Here is a 21,235-nt window from a genome sequence, read left to right on the forward strand (position 1 = left end):
ACCAGATGAAGAACAAGTTTTTGTTGGTTTATTCCTTGAATGGTGACAGCTTTTTTTATGATTAAGAAAGATGACAAATATAAAATCAGATATTTAATCCTCATTGTTCTCATTGACAGTGGACAAATTCAAAACATAACAGCATATGTCTTTGTTTCTTTAGAATATTGATTTTTCTTTATACTTTATGTCTCCACAAATCCAATCTTGTAATTTCACACCATCAATTGTAGACTACAATCCATGACTCAGTTATAACTGGGAGTCTATACACTGATGTATACACATTGAACCACGTCATCACAGCTTCTTAACAAAATGACACCGCTTTGTAATGGGGGATACTCATGTCCGTGTCCTCAATTTGGTGTGTTCCCGTTTTGCACACATTTGATAATTGGGTATAGAACAATAGGTGTGAATTGTGTTGTGATAGCAATTATAGTCTGCTTTCAGTCAAATGTTTTACCTGGATTTTAACTTGTGTTTTATCATTCATTCATCAGCGCCATGAAACAAGAAGAATATAGATATTTTGTTGTGTTTTAGTCTAATAACTAATAACTATTGCCATTTTTTCATACTCTGTGTCTCTTTTTACCACTCACATTATAGCTGCAAAATATGTAAAACGAGAAACAGACCTTTAACACAAAATATTTCAATCTTTGAAGAAGCAGCCTTGACAGTAGATCTTATGATCGACATCACCGCTTTAGTATAATTTTCTGGTTTTTAAAATCAGTAGCTCAATAAATTCCGACAAAAATAATAATTTAAATATTGATTCCATATACCTCAAACTGAAGGGGGTTGAAAATGTATGAATTAGGTCTACATTTGATAGGTTTTGTGAAAATTTGTAAACCTGGGAATCTTTTTAACCGTAGATGATTCCTAAAATAATGTGTACCACTTTTGTCTGTAGGTTCTTTATTGCTCTCTCTCTCTCTCATCAGGTTGTTTCTCTCAACTAAAATAACACTTTGTCCCTGACATCTGAAACACTTTCCCCTTTGTCCTCAGATTGTTCATTACTAGTCCCCACCATGTCCCTCAAGTTGACAGCCCCTGTACCAGTGTCCAATGATTTTATGTCTCTGGGGCCCGCTTCCTTATCAGAAATATCACTATCAACACAGTCACGCATCACTCCGTCTACAGAATCAGTGGCAATATTGGCTGTCCTTGATGTCATTTCTGCTAGAGTTGTCTCTCTTTCCATCGATTTCTTCTCTTTAAATTGGTCAAGAATATCACAAGTGTCGTGAAACCTGTGACACAAAAAAAATTCTTTAAATTTTTTTGCATTTAAAATCACCAAGGAAGGATGTTTAGATAGACCTAAAGTCATAACAAAAATTGATGCGCACATTCAACAGGGAAGAAGGAAGCATGCTTCTGCTTTCAACATTTATTAATTCCCATGATTTTTATGACCTGCAAGTGAATGGCTTCAAATGGCCTTTTTGTGTATGTGAGATGTATATCAAATGTAGGCCATTCTAGTATTTATTTTTTACCATTGTTTTACCTTTTTCTATTCTGCCAAAAATAGAAACAAATGAGACCGTGACACTGATGTCATGGTTGTGGGAATGCATCATTTTCTGTGCACATAGTACTAGAAATCCTACTTGAATTTAAAGAAAAAACCTTTACTCTACCTTTTTCTCAAACTCCTTAGTCTTTTTTTGTGCTTTGCTGACTTAATATGAACTGAAAAAAAATAAATAATAAACATGTTTAATAATACAAATTTTAGCGCCAATATTGAAAGAGTATGAGACTGTATTTAATGTTAGGTAATTTTGTATGAGTTGAGCAATACAAATGTTACCCTCTGCTTTATATATAAGCACTATGAACATCGACAAATGTATGAAATCCTGCTTATGAGCTTTTTGATGTCATTACATGTACATGCATACTCGAATAAAGCACAGGGTCGTTAAAAATACTTGTTGTAAGCAACTTTAAGAATTTTATTTGGAGATTTTAATGCATTTAAATAAGAAATCATTTGGGAGACAATGCACGCCTTTAAATGTGATGTTTGGTGTGCAGTAAATCCCAAATCAAGAACAATTTTTGGTGTGGTGAGAATGGAAGTCAACTGGTGAATGATGGCAGTATATGTAAAACAATTCAATTTACCGGACAGATTTTGATTTCTCACAAATTTTCCCACTGTGAACTCCAGTAAGTGGGCTCAAAACTATGTGACATTTCATGTAGAGCCGAACATATCACATATATATGACACATGAACATGCTTACACCTAAGCTCTATGAATGTCAATATCTATACATGTATTACAATCTGCTTATATCTGAAGTGAATCAGAATGAGTTTTTACCAACATCTAACTTAAAAAACAATGAAAAATTTAATTTGCTATATATGCGAGTCCACAATCAGAACCAATGAATTATTGACACAACAAGTGTCAGGTCTTACTGTTCCATTCCTTCCTCATCACAAACGTCTTGTTACAAGCTTTACACTCATTGAACTCTGCCCCATTGTCATACTCTTGGAGTGGCAATGGTTCCTGTTGGGGAACAACACCCTGAAAAACAGGAAGGAAAAATGGATTTAATAATTCATCTACGCAATACGGATTATGCAATCCAAATTACATGTTTTACAGGGTTGACAGGTGTGTGACTGTTGGTCATTATGTATCGAGTCTTACTGGCTCAGTGGTATAGTCACTGGCCCAGTGTGCAAAAGACTCTGGGTGTGAGTCAGGATTGAGACACGACTTTTCACCATCTGTTACACAAGCAATGTGAATTTTTTAAAAATTATTCCTTTCATTCTTTTTAAATGCTGACTTTCGTATAGAGTAGACCAAGAATATCAGATCCTCAATAAAAAGTTTAAATGAGGGCTACCGCATTTATTTTTAAATAGAAAGCATAATCAATATTTGAGTTTAACTACATGTATTTTGATATCTAATTAACTAGATTAGTCTTTCATTCTGCATCAATAATAAAATCACTTCAATTTTATAACATATACCAGAAATAGTAACTCTATTTTGATTTATAACAACTGACACTACACTTCAGGCACAACATATCAAAATTCATTTTACATAAACTCACATTCATGTAATCCTGAACAATCTGTACGGCAGGGTCGTGAACTTTTTCCGTCCAATGACTGACGTCTGTCGAGTCCATAGAATAAACAGGAGGATAATTATGTCCCTTGTCTAAAAAAATAAAGTAATTAATAAAAAATTTGATTAGATGGTCCAACATCCGAATCAACGAAGAAATTTCTTTGCCATTGAAGTCTGGTTAATTAACAATGCTCACTGCGTAGAAGTCTGTTTTTAATCCAGTAAATCTGTCGTCTGGCATACTGTCTTGTGGCAATCTTCATATTCTCGACACCTAGAAAATAGTTACGTCATAGTAAAACGTGTATTTTATTTTCCTAAATCAAACATTATTGAGAAGGTGACCATTGAATTTAATAACTGTTTTTTTTAAATATGCTTGTCATTAAATTTTTTTTTCCCAAATTTTATCAACCAAATGCTGAAAAATTGGATAATTTGCTCGGCTTTGTAAAAGGAACCTTTTCTTGCACAAGAAAACATAACAAATAATGTGTTACAGTAATGAAATATAAGTACAAAATTGTAGTTCCAATGAATAATATACTACCAACCTTTCTCAAATAGAAGTTTTCCCTTTTCAGAGTGTTTCTCTTCTTCTGGAAGGATAAGATACTCGTGAAATTCCTTGAACCCTATACTCTGAAATATCCCTGTAGTGTAGTCTAATTCTCTGTAATAGCGAATACACAGTATACACCATTTTTCAAACTTTACTACTTTCTAGCATTTACAAAATATACACATGTTTTTGTGTTTTCTGAAATATTTGATTGTCTGCAAACAATACATTTATTATCTTTTAACTGCAAAAATTCTTTATCATTTATCATTTCAACTGAAAAGTACTGTAATTCTAGTAAAAAATGTATTCTTCTTTCAAAATTTTTTATTTTCAAAAATTTTCTCTATGGCTGCATTTACTTTATAATTACTGAATTCTCCTCCCCTAAAGAATACCGTATTTGTGTACTTTTCATTCACTAAAACTCTGATTCAAAAATGAATCTTTTAAAAAGGAATGACTGATCATAAAAAGAAAAATTTGGGGCCTTGGAATGACAATGTATGAATAATGTAATGAAGTTCGAGGTAAAACTGTGTGACTTTTGACCTGTTTTCTTGTGTCCTTTTGGCATTGAACTCTTTGTGAAAGTCCAGTAACTCTTGGATCAATCCTTTCTCTATCATGGTGTTCACACGCTTGTTTGTACGATCGTCCAAAACTGAAAGCATCACATAAAATTAATCCAAGCATTTCAATGTCACAATACATGTATATTACAATAGCCTATCCAAATAGTACTAACCAACTTCTACCAATTCAATAGATTTGAAGGGTTATCCTGCCAGACATTTGGTCCAAAATTTCAATTTTTTATGTGAAGCATAGAGGAATTCTACAATAATTTCTTCAATGGTGCAATACAGTACTGCACTGGCCTTGATCTTCATTATGGGAGTGGCTAAGAAGTTAAGGTCAAATGAACACATAATTTCATTTTCTCCTGCTACATTTTCATTAGTCCTAGATGATACATCTTCCCTATATTGAGACAGAATTAGCTGATTGATAGATTACAACAGAACTGCTGTCCATATAGCACAGATGCTATTGATGCATGAAGATAGCAGGAGTGAGCTGTGAGAATGCTTGAAAGAATGCAATACACTATCCAACAAAGAAACATGAATAAGGCATTAATCATAGTGTTCAGTGGGTACAATTTGTCTCAATATTCAACCTGCTGAAATCTGATCAACTCTAGAGCATCCCTTAATACAAATATTCCATTGTGTCCTATTGACATCCAACTTGCAATTTCCATCAAAGCAACTGCGAAATAAAATGAGGGTAAAAGATTACCCAATTAATCTTATTGATTGTTGCAATATGGAGAGAATCAGAATGTCTGGACATCAGAGGGAGAATTGGAGAAATTTACTAAAAATATGCAGAAGGGGTACCCCGATTTAATTAGGTATTTTTCTAATTTGGAGGGCAGTACAAGACATCTGTGAAAATGATATATACATGTATTATGGATCAAAATATTTCCACAAAATGTCTAGCAAGGTCCTGTGACCGCGTAGTTTTTACGGTGCTAGAGATTTCTTCTAGAACTGCATCGGTCGTGTGCAGTACGAACCGGGTGAGGGAATGTTGGTGCAAAGGGTATAAGGTGTAGGCGCGCTGTAGGCCGTAAAAGGTAACAACGAAGGGTAGATTTGCCGTATTCCCGAAGGTCCACCAGTATACAGTTCCAGAGAAATAAACAGGCAATTGATGCAGGATTCCGTTTTTATTGGTCGAAACTCAACGATGGCAACTTTACAATAATTTAACAGGCAGACATATTAAAAACAAGTCGGATATGGCCAGTAGTGGCCTCTGGACTCAAGGCTCTGGGCAAGTCAGACGTGGCCGAGGCTGGCCGCGGTATTCCAGACTGACGATTGACATATTGTACATAGCTATATATAAGAATCTGAACAATGAGTATAAATTGACAGGTGATGACATAGGTAAGCTGAGTGAAAGGTTCACAGATATAAAATAATTAAATAAACTCAATGAGTCTTTGATGTCCAAGACATGAAAAACTGATAATTGCACAATGTTGTTTTAAGAGATTAGCAAATCTTGAGACATGCCACTCTGTCTCTTTGAAATCACATATAGAGTCCAAAAAGTGTCACTCTCTAAATAAACTTGTAACTTTGTAAGAAATAAATTGTGAGAAAATATTACGAAACAGATGTTGAATTTTAACAGTAAAGTCCAAAATAAAGTTATAATTAAACAGTGAATTTTGCACGGTGATAGTCCCTCCAAATTAGAAAGCCATACATTTCAAAGAAAAATAGTATCTTTCACATATGTATTGAAATTAATATTTGATTTTTGTGAGAAACCATCATAATATTTAATTGGAAATCTATCCAAAGAAAAGTGTCTCTCTCCATGCTTTCATCCTTGTCTCTGGTCTTACCACTTTGTTCACTTTGGACCCACAGTACACAAGTGTTGGGATATCTCAGCTCCCCCACACTAGAGGGGCTCTCTATCCTCTGGGCCTTATGGATTTCACTCATGGGAGTACCATGGACATCGAATACTTCTAGGGCCCTGAAACCACAATCAAACAGCATGTATTACATTTCATTGAAAGAGGAGTATATTCATCTATTACTATAGCACTCCTTAACTGGAAATGAAATATTGATGCAAATTAGACAATTAAAATGATTGAATACATTTTTCACTGGATTGTGTGTGATCCAGCGTACTGGTTGGCTGTACATTCAGAAAAACAGGCGAAAAAAGATGTCCTTAGTATAGCATTTAATCTGTTTGATGTTGTATAAAATTTTATTTTTCATGCTATATAATCATAAATCCACATTTCTGATGCCATAATAACATAAAAAAATTAAAAGGGCTCTCAGTGAAAAGGCAAATGATTATCTTAATCCCCATAAAAAGTATAATGTCCCACTCTACCCTGCGATAAAATGCTTTACACTCAAGATGATATGTAAATTTTCCTGGTTTGAAGTTAAACTAGTGATGTTCAAAGACCTCATCTTTATCAGTCTCCTGGCATTAGTTATACCTTCTCAAGTAAACATTTAAGCTTTAAACTCATTTTACACCAATTATGAAATGTGATATTTACATAAGTTATTTCCTGTATTTTGATTTTTATATAAATCATTTAACTGTTACTAAGAGCTTTAATGAAATGGTTTTTTAACAGGTTAAGGTTGGTGGTTAATCCTACGTATAAAAGAGAAAGTTCTAGCGGAGAAAATTATAACCATTAGACTGGAATGCACTGTACCTAGCTGGTATAACTCCCATACACTGGAATTCAACAAAATAAATGTTTTATTTTATTTAAAATACCAGTTTGTCATTAAAAATAGTGTACAAGTTCACAAAAAATAATCTGATCGAAATGACTTTAAAAAGATCTGCAGTTAAAAATGGTCACCGTAAGTGTGAAGAATTTGAACTTATATAGTACATGTAATGTATGCTTCACCGTATTTTCACAAGTTAAAAAAACACTAAATTACTGAGAATGGTAAACTGTTTTTTTTCACCTTTCATTAAGAGATACATGAGTTAACCTATTAAAAGATGGTACAAGTAAAATCAGATAATTAATGTAAAATGTATTCAAATAGACTAATGTATGTATTCCACGTTCTACCAATAGCACTACTCCTAATTTGTGGTATTGTCTGGTTAGACTCTTGACCTTGGCATAGAAAAAAAATGTGTCCATCCCATTCTACACTTATAGGGGATAGCAGGTCTGTCACTTCTCATTATCAATGCAGCAGAAATTAATAACTGTTACCGCACATATGCTATTATTTAAAAATTATATTAATATACTTATTAATTATATTAAACATGGATATATAAACATCTGTGTCCATACTTTAACATTGTAACATTTGATGTTTCCTAACTTGACATTATCTCTATATAGGTAAATTTATTCTTAAAAATTAATTATAAAAAAGTAATTAAATTTTTTAAAGAAAAAAAGTTTCATGAATTGCACCATCTAACCTTTGATAACTACAAAATATCAACTTAAAACCTGTCATAAAGCCGATGAAATGAACATGGATTGACTTTAACAATGACTAACTTGTGTTCATCTAAAAAATGAATTTGATTCGAGGTGTAAGAGTGCTGGTTGTTCTCGCTTGTCGTTAGGTGCACTCTACTGTCCTCGCAGGGACGCCTACATAACGTTGTAATTTCTAAATAAGAATATTTTTGTCTGATCCATGTCTTACGAGAGGAAACTTCATTCATTGATATGCTAATGATCTGCCGATTGCCCATAACTCACACAAAACCATGACTGACTGATCCCTTACCGTCGCAAAAATAATTTCGATACATTTATTTCTCATGGTTACATAACATTACCATAAATTATCCTTTGGTTCTTCTATTTAAAATTCAAGACAATTGAACTGAATGTGAAATCAAAGGTCTGAAACTGTAATGGAAAAGAATCCAAAGCAAAGGGGGGTGCACTTTACACCACATTTCTCAATCTCATCCCCCTTTCTAAGTTTTATCTCTGTCATCTACTAGCATTTTCAACCTGAATGCATTTTCAATTTTCGTGCCAGTTTAAATCAACCTGCTCACTGATAAACAATGCGTAATCATGCCTCAGCATCAATTAAATCCCCCAGTCTCTTAGTGTCGGCTTAAACAGATAGAAAGTCACAAACAGAATTTTTTTTAAAAATCTGTGAACTGAACTGTAACAGATCTTAAATTGAAAAACAAATGCACTATTAACATTCAATTTAAATTAGATAATCTTAATTCAATTTTCTCTTTGACCACAAATTTCTCAATCCCTTATACTATACTTGATAAAGGTCAAGATATCAGATATTCTGATCAAAGAATATGACTGAAATCAAATACATTGACCCACACTTGTTTTTGACCTCACTGATTCAGAATTAATTGCTACATAGGTTTATGAAGGTAATGAGTACTTTCACACTTCCAACGATGGGCATTCATTAACTCTTAAAAATCATTTAAAAACAAGAAAGATTTGCAATCATAATTAGTAAATACATTTGTACTAAAATCGAATAAAAAAAGAAATATTTGCAATAGTCAGTAAACGACCCAAACATTTCATTTTCGTCACAGAAAAAATAGAATCCCTGAAACTTTCTACAAGCATTCCCTATATGACTGCTAGTACCTGAGCAACTTGCGCCTGTTGTTTGGGTGAGTACGGCTTGCATACACTGGGTCCACTTCCTGTAACCTCTTGTATAGAGTCTCCGTGTCCAGATCTTGGTAGACGCTGTCTCGCTCCGTCCTCGGGCGATTCGTCTCCTCGCCATCTTCCTCCGCTTCAGAGACACCAGAATCTTTATTTTCCTTAGCTTCCTTTACATGCTTTAAGTTTTCTGGCTGTTGCTTGACTCTTTCAACATCCTTTTTTAAGAAAAAAAAAACTCCTTGAAAAGTTATTTCCCTTCAGCTAATTTACCGTGGATATAAGAAATGCAGATAAGAAACATATATCATTTATCAGAGAGTTAGCTAATGAATATTTCTGACATACAAAAAGAACTGTATGCATATATGCATGATAATTTAAATGATGATTGATAAAGAACTTTGTTTTAATGGGTTAAAATTGTCTGAGAGAAAAAAAAGGTTAATTAATCCCAGACATGCAAATATTGTACTTTGTTATTCCTAAAACGGATCAAAGATGTGTGGTCTACTAGTTTTGATGTAGTAGTACTGAAAATGCTCATATGAAATTTGTATATTCTGGTAAAAGTACACCAATTTAAAAGTAATCAAAAAGCAATGAAAACCAATGACTTAGTTAATTATTAAATGAATATAATGGATTTAAGTCTTTAACCAAAATCTTAACTTAAAATCAATGATTTTTAGTCCTAAATGAAGACAGTACATAAGATGCAGTATGAAATAAAATGTGTTATTAAAACAGTAGACAGAGTAATTGATAGAAATGAAGAGAGGGGGGTCGGTGTAAGGGTTCTTGGTTGTGATTACAATTCCCCTGAGTTGGCAGTTCTTGGAGTCAGTGTGAAGAATCCATTGCTGCACGGTTCTAAGCATGACACCATAAACTGATGGTCAGGACAAAGGCTCCATTATCAAGGTGATTAAGGAGGGGCAGGGGCTTTGAAGATTGACCTGTGGAGTCAGCATGACCACTAGTGGGTCATTACATACTTAGGATAATCCCTCCTATAGCTTACTGACAATTAGGACAGGGGCACCGTAGAAAATCTAGAGAGGACAACAAAGGGGGAGTGGGGACATAGACCAAGGGAGCCTGGGGTGTGTGGGTGTGGGCAGGGGATAGATACCTGTAGCTAAATATAAATCTGATGTAATCAAGTTGATTCTTCTATAGGCATTCTGATCAAAGTTGGTACATGAATACATTTACATTAAGTACTACTGGTAGACATTATTTCAAAGGCAAAAATGCGGGTCATTTATGGATCAAAATGTATAAACACTAGATGGGGGAGGGGGAAGGGGCACTTCTCATTAATACATTTTTTCTTGCAGAATAAACAAGGAATAATAAACCATTGTCTAATTTTCAAACAACCAGCAGCACACTATGGCCTACTTTATACATATCTTACTCCAGAAAAAATATGATTGGTTAAAATCCCTTTTGTCACAGCTTCCCGTTATGAAAGTGATCCTTCGAAAAAATACTTAAGCCTCATTGTAAAGATAGAACAAAAGATATCATAAATAGAGCCCTCTTTCCTCTGACTCCCCTATGTTATCTCAGACTCACTGGATTCTTCTCGACTCACTGAGTCACGTCCATCCATTCATTATACATGGCCCACATCTTGGGGGTTTATAATAAGGAATTATGACATGGTTATACAAATTTCCTGATAAGTGTATTACAAGTTCTGCAAATTTACTCCAAGTGCTTGACTATTAATTCCCTATTAACTTTAACAACTTCAGTATGACTATCAGATCCCCTCGTCAATTCTAATTGCAGTTCAGCAGCTGGCCCATCCTTCAGCAGGAGCTGGGCTACTGATCTCACAGGTTGCTTGTCCTTCCATCCATCCTTTCTGAGAAAAAGAAATGGCTTCTTCATTAGCAGCCACAGTGACTGGGGATGATTCTCCTGATAACAAGTTTTATTCATTTATGACTTTTAACTTTCTCTAATTACAGCTAATTCTCTCCAGACCAAGAAGTTGAAATGCCCTCTGCCTGACGGATACATGTAAAACAACTTAGTGCACCAGACTGAAATGACCTGCAATGTTTTTAAGTGTCAGGTAGTTGTGTATTTTTACAGCAACCACATGCAAACAGTGCTAACCCCCCTGTCGTGTTGAGCATCAAATGTTCAGGTTGATTTGTACTCAACTGGTACCAACCTGGGAGGCAGCCACTTTCAGATTTTCTCACACATTTTTTATTTCATTCACAAAGTGCTTCATCTGGCTTCCAGCATTCAACAAGTCTCCTTCCAGACATCTGATTTATCCTAAAAACTTTCCAAAAAATGTCACTCTCTACTCACATCTTTTAAGAAATGCCATAGAATAGATGGTAGATGGCTGTAACCTCGTTTGAGAGAGAGAGGAGAGAGAGAGAATTATTCATTAATCTCATGAATTATTGTTATGGTAATTAATATCTACAATTACAGGCTGCTTGAAAACATGGCTTAGTGTAGGGGTGAATATCATTATTTGGTTAATGGAAAATTAAGAAAACTAACGATAAAACGAGTACCGGTAATACTGATAACATAATGAACCACTAACAAAATGAGATGTTCATATGCCACTTCCAACCCCTATAATAGTGACATACACTGAGTTGAATGATTATGATTGCTACCATTACAATATAGATGACTGCAGAGACTTGATAATTCAGTGACCAAATTAAGAGAGACATACTTCTAGACACACTTTGAAATCCCTCCTGCATATAGCACAAGTTTAATCCATTGTCTAGAACTTCATTTGAATTCATGCATGTACTTTGTCCTGTTTTTCCCGACCGATTTGAAAATGACTTCCCATGATTATCAGACAGTGCTGTGTTTAATTAGATGATCCACAAAATAAGAGCATTCCTACGTATTCATTTGTGCCAACACTGTACTAAAACAATGATTTAATGCATAATCTATCAGAACTATTATGTAAATTGTATATATCTATTTTAATTCATACAGTAGACATGGATAAATAATTCAAAATCCCCATCATTATGCACTATATACCTTTGAGCTAAATGTACCGTATTTGAATAACACACCTATAGGCAAACCTAAAAAAAAGTTGTGCACTGTAAAATTCATTTTTTCAAAACTTTTTGTATTGTTTAAAGGTACATGTAATGAACATTTTAAATATTGCATATTAATATGAGCTAGGAAGAAAAATTCAAAATCCATCGAGTAAAATCTAAAGTGGGGGAAGTGACCCAGCATCAGTCAAAGCAAATTATCTTTATTTGTACAGTGGTGACAAAGCAGAGATTGCATCTGAGCACTATATGGACAAAGCCAATTGTTCATTGTCATCTGCTGGAAAACCTTAAACTTCCTTAAATTATTTCCTTAAACGCACACAATTGCATAATACAAACAAGGAAAATAATAAAGTTAAAAATGTGTATTGAAATAGCAATATTGCACCTGCTATTTAAAAATCCTCTGTATCAAAATACCACCTTTTCTCTGTTGATAACCTAATTTGAAATCTTTATCTCCAGGAAAGATTTCCTGAACCCTCGAGATGCACTGAGAGAGTGACGTCAAGTGTGTCCCTCACTTTCTAATGAGCACTTCACATGAAGGACTACTTCTATATCATGACAGATACATTTCTATGATAACTGGGCCAGAATTGAGAATAATGAATATCAGGATGAAACTTATCATGTTGGTTTTTTGGGGAGGGGATTTATGATTTCCACCTCTGTCCTGTTTGCTTGAACAAAAAGAAACCATACAAACTTGATAACTTACCAGTAACACATCAAAAAGAAAAGTCAATCCTATTCCATCATGCTTATATAGATAAACTATTTTAACAATTTCCTAACAATAAATGTATCACAAATGGTGATTTTATCACTGCATACTGCAAAATATAAATTCTTCAGTGTGCAAAGAAATACATGTAAAAAGAGAGACAGACAGATAGAAGGAAATACATATACATGTATACGTGTTCTCAACTTACCTCTGATTTGATCAATGTATTCCACAGCAAGGACTCGATGTAGTAATTTGTTCCTCCTACTATAATAGGCATTTTCTTGTCATTTAACAGTTTTTCAATCTAATATATTAGTTAATAACAATAACATAAATAGGAGATTTTATCCGGAAAAATCATAATACAATTATATTACTGGTAGCTGTTGTGGATTATACGAGTTACAGCTAATAAGTACCTGAGATATATTCCCGAATGTTGAATCAATGACATTATATTTGGGTATTTGAATACCCTATAGGCACCATTACTTAGAAATAACAATTTCCCATTTGAATGAGCACTTGTAATCATGGTCCATTCTTTATAACACACTTATATTTAACAGTTGTAGTCAGTCATTGATAGTTTTTAACACTTATGTTTGTGAAACAGTCCTGAAGGAATCTGGTGATATATATCAGAATGAAACAAAGATATTGGAAATTCAATGGCCGAACATTTTGAAGAGGGAGAGCACGGATATGCTATTATTGTATGTATTTTGAATGATTTGGATAAAAAAAACATTGATATCAACATCCTAAAATATAAATTTCTTAAATGTTTAAAATGCAATTTTCTGCCTTTTACTATAATCTAACTCAAAACTACCCAGATACATGTACCCAAGGTCACAGAGAAAAGTATAGTGTTCTCAAGATTCAGTTCATGGTAAAGTTACTTTAATAAAATTACTGTAATAAATAGCAAATCAAGGATACAATTGGAAGTGCCTTGTTTCTGAATTGGTGGACATGGTGATTCTCCTCCAGAGGACTGAGGTAGTTGATCATGTGATGAGGACATATCTCTTGCTCCTCCACCGTGACCTTGTTGGTCACAATATCTAAGCCTTTGTATATCTGCAATTATCACCATGTTATCTAATACCTCAAAATATCCCACCCTTGCATTAAAATTGAGTTTACAAATTACTGTTATCTTCTATATCTTAGACATCAATACTGCGGCTTTGTAAAAGTAAATTGGAATTCCTAACTTCTGTTTCTCCATGCATTTTAACCTCTTAAGGTATAGAGGTTAAAATGCATGGAGAAACAGAAGTTAGGAATTCCAATTTACTTCAGATAAAAAAGTTTCACTGTATTTTGTAAACATAATTTCTTTAAGATATTTTACCTATCACCTTCCCTTTGAAAAGATACATGTAATAGTTGTCTTTATCACTTACAGATAAAAAAGTGCCCATTGGTCACTTATTTAATTAATCTGCAATTGCACTACCCGTTATTTCACAAGTCACAAAACATTGTTCCTGGTTCTCCTTTCCAACACTTTGATTTTCATAAATATCTTGGTGTCCAAACTCTATTTCACCATAGAATATTTTTTCCAAGATTTCTTTTTTTAAAAACCTCATCTATCTCATCATGTTGGAAGACAGTTCTTAAATAAAAAATTTATAAGGCACTTGCATTGCAAACATAAAAAAACCCAAATGCCAATGTTAAAAATCTGTGTGCAGAGTTTTGAAGAGGTCTGAATAGACCAATGATGTCAGATTTTCCAACTAAAAACTCCGCAAGTAATAAGTTTTCATTCTTTTGTAAAAGTAAAAGGAGTGAAGTTTCAATGAAGACATCTTACAAATTTTCCATTATAATTTGCTTCTCTCTGACAGGTATATTTACTATTTTAATAAATATGGTAGTCAAAAATTGATGGAAAAGGAAACCTGGAACATCATATAATAAACAACTTTTGTAAGTCAAATGTAATGGCAATAGTCAGAGAGCTTATATAGATTTCAATGCTCAAGACATGTTAATAGAATTTCTTGACACAATAAAAATTTAGATGTATTGCAATTGTTTAGCACATCACACAAGCGTTATTAAAACATTAGCTCTTTCATATCCTCTTTCTTACATTCCAATCTTTTTTTTTTGTTCTCAAGAAAAGCATAAAGAACAAAATAATAGGTCACAATGGAAGGATTTTGCTTGCTGTATTTCCCATGTTAAATGATTAATTTAAAAACTTCAGGCTACATATACATTACTGTTTTAATGTTTACCAACACTCAAACAATATATCCAAATCTTTCCTTTTTCCATCCTATACACATTTGATTGTACTGGCTCTGACAGTAGCATTGTAAACATAGTATGGTAAAAAGTTATCAGCAACAACCTGTTAGATTTAAAAGCTGCCAAAAAACAGTGACAAATGGAGGACTTGCTGATGTCTGTTTCACAAGTGGGAACTAGTCGCCCAAATTGAACATAAAAATATGGTAAATCTGCATTAGAATAGATGACTGATGAATGATGTAACAACTTTTGGTGAACCGTATTATTATGGAAATCGATCCCTCAGTATATCCCAAACTTTTTGGGGATCAATCTTACAAACTATAAGCTTATAGGAAAACTTGTTAACCAAAAGTTGTTGCATTTGATATACATTGATGGTAAATAATTTTTAAAAATTACCAAATCCAAAATTAATTTTTTTCACTTTTAAAATCTATATCCCATTTTGGCTTTTATGTCCAAAACGGGCTATTATCTCCCATTTGGGCGATTGGTCCCAACGTAAAAGCTGCCAAAAACATGGTATAATGCAGGACTTGCTGATGCCGTTCCACCCAACCCAAACTTCAAAAAATGAAGCACGGTAAGAGTCGCTGTGACTGAGTTGAAGTCAGAAATTTAGCGATACGAATATCGTTTTAAGGTGGACTGTATAAAGTATTTACACCCGAATTCTAATAATTTGTGGCTCCTTTACAGGGTTTTCAACTCATCACATACATGTAAGGATTGTTATTGTTGAAATATATGCTTAAGGATGAAAATCACCTGCATAGAATCTGTACTGATGATTTCTCCATTAAACTTGCTTCCTATTTCTAAAGCTAATTTTGATTTTCCAGTACCAGTAGCTCCAAGAATGAATACAACTGGAACACGCAAAGGTGTTCTGATGGAGGCTGCCATATTGAATACTAATATTTGAACCAAATCCGGAGTCTCCGGATAGTCAAGTTATATCGTACTTCAAATTATTCGTATCTGTCTGCAGGAGTTTACTTTTAAACACTATGCAATATTATCTTAGATGTTTATTTTACTTGTTAACCTATATTATATGAATTACACATGATTGTTTTGTTCGTTATAATTCTATTTGAGATTTGATTTCGCCATTTTACTTAAAAGGCACCAAGAAAACATATTTTTGGGGTTAAAACTGTTCCATTGCTGGGTGATTCCAGTTATTTGTGAATTAGACTAAGCAAGTTTTAATAATAAGCACACAGCACAAAAAAATGAATACTTATATTAAAATTCATTCTTAGAATTTTTTTTTTTTCTTAAATTTATGAAAAGAAATTCTTTCTCTTTTGACTATTTATTCGTGTTTCTTGCACCGATTCTGCTTTGCTTGCAATATATGGCCTAAAATTAGTGGGTTTTTGTGTAGATATTTTCTGTCATTCAAAATGAATGAAAATATGCGACCAGCTTGTTTTATATATAATTTTATCTTGGTTCTAACATTTCTTGTGTGTATCATTCGTAGAAAGTCACTGCCAGAGTCAACAACTTAATGTTGATGCACCCTTGCGCAGTTTGCAGCAACTGTTATATTGCAACAACTACGAGTTAATATAATTCCTTGCACTGTTGTCTGCAGTATTTCTACTTTGCAAAATTCAAGTCAAAATTACTAAAACAACAAGGTAAATAAGGGTATTCTGAATTTTTATTAGACCAAATGAGGTGAAGCAAGATTGTAGATAAGTGCAGGTAGCATAATATGAATTCTACAGAACAAGTTGAAAAGGTCTAGATGAATATAAAACATAATTCACGTACACCACCTTACATCACATAATTTCATATCCCTCATTGCTCAATAAAACAAAAACAATTTCCATAAATGCAAAAGGATGTATTTCTATGAAACATATGACAAGAAATACAACCAATACTTTTTTGAGTGTCATGTTTCAATTTTCATTGGATTAAATCGAGGTGCAACATAATTCACTGTACAATTAATATCAAACAATATTGGGTAACAAACTTATACAAATAAAAGGTACTAAAATAAGCATCAACCAAACATATACTAAGAAACCACATTACTGCTTTCTGCAGACATTGAAACACAAAAAATTGTATCTTACAATAAAATTTTCAAATCTTAACAATGCACTATTCAATGGTTGGCATGTTTAAAACAAGAGTACTTTTAAATGCAATCTACACGAACTACAAAGACAAAAAAGTTGAATCACTTGAGTAGCAACAAAAATTTATATCATTAACAAAAGAAATCCTGTGTACAACTCTTTCTACAGGCAGTATTAACAAAGATATAGGTTTATATAGATGTGTATAACATTAGAAAACAAAAGAATGAATAATTAGCAAAATAGTCAAAACACTTGCATCAAAGTTTGTGGCAGTGCTTTATGAAATGCCAACACGATAAAAATGTCTTCTGAACACAATATGGGTTATATACGAGGAGAACACAAATTTGCCCTAATATTCCAGCACATTTCAACAGCAAAATTAGCTATTCTCACATCAAAACTCTCTAGCATGAAGCTTTTCTAAAGTCCGTCTTAGCTGTTCATGTTTTTCCTGTAGCATTTCTCTTTCACTTTCAAGTCTACGTTCATCAGCAGTAAGTTTTCGGATGTACTCTGATGCCTTTTTGAGAATTTGAACTTTTGGTGCACGTTCCTGCTTAACAAGTTCTGGTACACTATCCCTGAGACTGAAAAAACTGAATTTGAGGTCATTTCTTCTTTTACGTTCTAACACATTGTGTTGAGTCCTTTTACCCTCAGGGTAATCTTCAGAGTCTGAGGAATTCCGACTTGAAGAAGCACTGCTACTTCCACTTGCCCTGAGTTTATGACACACTTTTTTCATATCTCTGTCACTAAGTTCTCTTTTACACCTCTTTGAAGGTAAAGGCGACATAGAGGGAGAATTTGGGAGAGACCGAACACGTTTGAGTGATGACACTGGTAAACTGTATGGATGTTCATCTGTAGGGCAGTCAACTTTCACTTTAACAGTGACAGTTGTTTTAGCAGCACCAAATTTTTCATCATGTCCATCCAATCTTTCGGTTTTCACACTCTGCACTGTAAATACGGTCTTCTTTGTTGGTGCAACTGGGACTTGCTGCAGTTGCTTCTTCTCTACAGTGACAACATCAATTTCTTCTTCTAAAAAAGAGATGATAATAAAGATTACAGATGTACCCAATTTCACACAATACATCATAACTAATTTCATATTATGAATAAATACACCTGTGAAATGACAATATGTTGACCAATACATACCCGAGTCTGACGGTGTTTCTGTCCCCAAGCTATGGAGCTTAGTTTCACTGTGAATGCTGTTTAGACTGTGGATGGGGTACGGGAAGACAGCTGCTGGATCTACACAGTCAGCAGAGTTGACATCAGGGCAAGCAGCATTCTTGTCACCAGTAGGATACCTTCCAGAATCACCAGACCACATACAGTCTTGAATGAGGTTGGAATTCAAATTCGGTGGAGTCTCTGATAACGTCATTATTTTGGGAATTGCACTCTCTTTCTCAAAGAACTCGTCAAAAATCAGGTTAAAATCTTCCAAATCCAATGAATTCATGTCGTAGTCATCATCCCGTCTTGGTGACAAAGGCGGCGTCGGTAGCAATTCGAATTTTTTCCACATATCCTCATTTGGCAGAGAGCTAGGTGAAATGGTCTCTGGTTCGTTTTCATAAAAACAGGGTTGAAACATTTCGTAGTCCATAATTGCGGTCTTCTCGTTTTTCCGACCTACAATAGAGTAAATAGTAAATCCACGTGAACTTCATGCAACTTGCCCCATTCAAGAGTTGTCAAATACTAAATGAACGTCATTGGCCGATTCGTTGAATATATTAAGATAGCAATGCCATTTGTCGGCAACGCTACAATCTTTGTCTTAGCTCCGCCCATTTCCACATTTTTGTATGTTTTATAAGTTTTTTGAATAAAAAGAGTAAAATGGTAAAGGGGAATCTATTAAACAAATACAAACTATTGTTATATAAACATATGAAATAGTGTCACAACATAAAATGTAATAACGAAGCCAAAATATGTTGCTCAACTTTACACATGCCGAACCCACGTGAGTTGCCCAACATGGTGACCTACATTCCATGCCGGTATAAATTTCTGATGTAAAGCGAATGACAGCCGAAAGTATAGAAGTTAAGTTGTAACTTGTCATATAAAACTACCGATATATAACTTTTTTTAAATATAGAATTAGACTGAAACCATTTTTCGTCCTAATTTCACAGTTTATTCACATTACACAATTTCTATACATTTGACAGTTGACAGGGAACATTCCATTTCAGAAAAATCCTAACAGTAATTACATTTTAAAACGAATAACCATAGCTGCTGAGAGAAAACATGAAGTAGGATATACAACTTACCTATTAACATGTTTTAAAAATTCCAACACAGTATAAAAATTGTATTCGTGTAATGATAACGGTTGAATCCTTGGCAACTATGATCTTAGGCCCAAGAATTGACTCCTTCATAAACTGAACCGAAGCACATTTTATGCATAATGTATATTCATACACCAATCGCTTAATCTCATTCAAGGTCACATTTACGCATTAATATAATACCAATTAACAAAGAATCAATTCTTATTTTTTATAATGAAAACAACAAAATAGTCGTAAAAGAAAGAACGCATCACAAAAAAATTAAAAGTTTAAAAAACAAATATCAGACTACTGACCTATATTCGTCTGGCGTAGGAATAAGTTCAGACAGCGTTCTAAGGCAAAGACGCGGGAAAATTAATAAGGGGCGGAGTTTCCTCAAAGTAAATTGTCACAGAAAGCAAGTCTCAAGTCTTGTACTTTCACTGTGACATTGCAACAACGAAGATGCAGTACAATAAATAATGCATAATATAGTATATTTATTGTATCATTCAAATATTGTTCAATTATTTAGTGACTGAATGGAACTATGTGCCAATAGAACTTATTGAATGCGTTTACAGTACATTAAAAAAAAACCCCAGCATCTATTGAGAGTAGTTGCTTTACATTGGTACTTTATAATTTTGACCTTTTTTTTTTGTTCAGAGAATACCGAAACATTTTAGTGCTCCAAAATTTATTCTTTAAGAAAAAAAAGAATTTAAATTAATAGCAATGCCAGTGAATATCAAGTTTAACTAACAAATTTTGTTTCTAGTCTCTGAATAAGAGATATCCTAATCATATCAAATGAAATATGACACATAATGGTGTATATGTTCGTAATTAACAATTCAACAGTCCTCAATGCTACTTATATATTGCAAAATGTCTAAATACATCAATTTCTGTATATATGCCTCTTCTGATCCAATGATTGTCGATTGCATACCGGCCAAAATTCAGAATTGAAGCTCTGACGGATCCAGGATTTGTTAAAGGCTGGGGTTCAGAAGCTCCCAGATTTTTATTTTTTTTTTGGGGGGGGGGGGGGGGGGTGTTATACATATTTTGATCTAGTCTAGCTATAATTCATAATTGACATATTATAAGATCAATGAATATTCATCACAAAGGGGGGGGGGGGAGGGAGGGGGTGCTCCCCTCCCCATAAATCCACCAGTGCATCTACCCTTCCCATACCTAAAGAATAAAGCGGAGTATGTCAGTAGACTCAATATTGATTGCTTGAAATGTCATGTGCAGATCTTGTATGGGGAGTTGGGAGTTGGGGGTTGAATCCTCTCCCTACCCTGCAAATTGATAATTATTCAAATTCATAGTCACCAAAACTAGACTTTGGACTATCTTTAAAAACAAGCACTTTTCTTGGAACTCCCTGAGAAAATCTTTGATCCTAGCTAGCCTGGTCCATATGTCAAAAGAAAATAATTTTAAGTACACGAAATGGACAGAGAGACATCCAGTATATGGTAGCTACTGTAAAGTCGAATGCCAGAAGTCCAGAACAGATAAATTTGTATCAATTAATATAACTTACAATAATATGTATAACCTGTAAAATCCAATGCTTTATTCTTTTGAGTATTACCTGATCAAATTTCATAACAATAAGGAATCAAATGACACAAAGAAATGTGGTATATTCTGAAGTCTTTAGGACACGGGCAAGACGCGTGCCTAAGAAACAACAAAGCTGGCAAAATGCCAAGACAAATTTCTTTAACATATCCACTTCACCTGTCGTTTAGCGTACATAATTACAT

The 21,235-nt window shown here is 33.8% G+C and overlaps 2 protein-coding genes across 2 annotated transcripts; both read right to left on the reverse strand.

The window, feature by feature from the left end:
- Window positions 1-13: 13 nt before the first annotated feature.
- Window positions 14-15,931, reverse strand: LOC105337947 (tRNA dimethylallyltransferase). The gene is made up of 12 exons (XM_011442896.4): window positions 15,788-15,931; window positions 13,685-13,825; window positions 12,945-13,043; window positions 8,903-9,141; window positions 6,131-6,267; window positions 4,252-4,363; window positions 3,692-3,810; window positions 3,334-3,411; window positions 3,118-3,227; window positions 2,462-2,573; window positions 1,668-1,719; window positions 14-1,274 (listed from the first exon to the last, which is right to left on the reverse strand). Exons 1-12 carry the CDS (start codon window positions 15,923-15,925, stop codon window positions 974-976), a joined length of 1,638 nt encoding a protein of 545 aa, XP_011441198.3. The 5' UTR covers window positions 15,926-15,931; the 3' UTR covers window positions 14-973.
- Window positions 15,932-16,676: 745 nt separating this feature from the next.
- Window positions 16,677-19,580, reverse strand: LOC105337948 (transcriptional regulator Myc-A). The gene is made up of 3 exons (XM_011442897.4): window positions 19,440-19,580; window positions 18,301-18,786; window positions 16,677-18,180 (listed from the first exon to the last, which is right to left on the reverse strand). The coding sequence occupies exons 1-3, from the start codon at window positions 19,447-19,449 to the stop codon at window positions 17,528-17,530; spliced, it is 1,149 nt and encodes a 382-aa protein (XP_011441199.3). The 5' UTR covers window positions 19,450-19,580; the 3' UTR covers window positions 16,677-17,527.
- Window positions 19,581-21,235: the final 1,655 nt, after the last annotated feature.

This window comes from Magallana gigas, chromosome 7, assembly GCF_963853765.1.
Source record: "Magallana gigas chromosome 7, xbMagGiga1.1, whole genome shotgun sequence".
Lineage (NCBI taxonomy): Eukaryota > Metazoa > Mollusca > Bivalvia > Ostreida > Ostreidae > Magallana > Magallana gigas.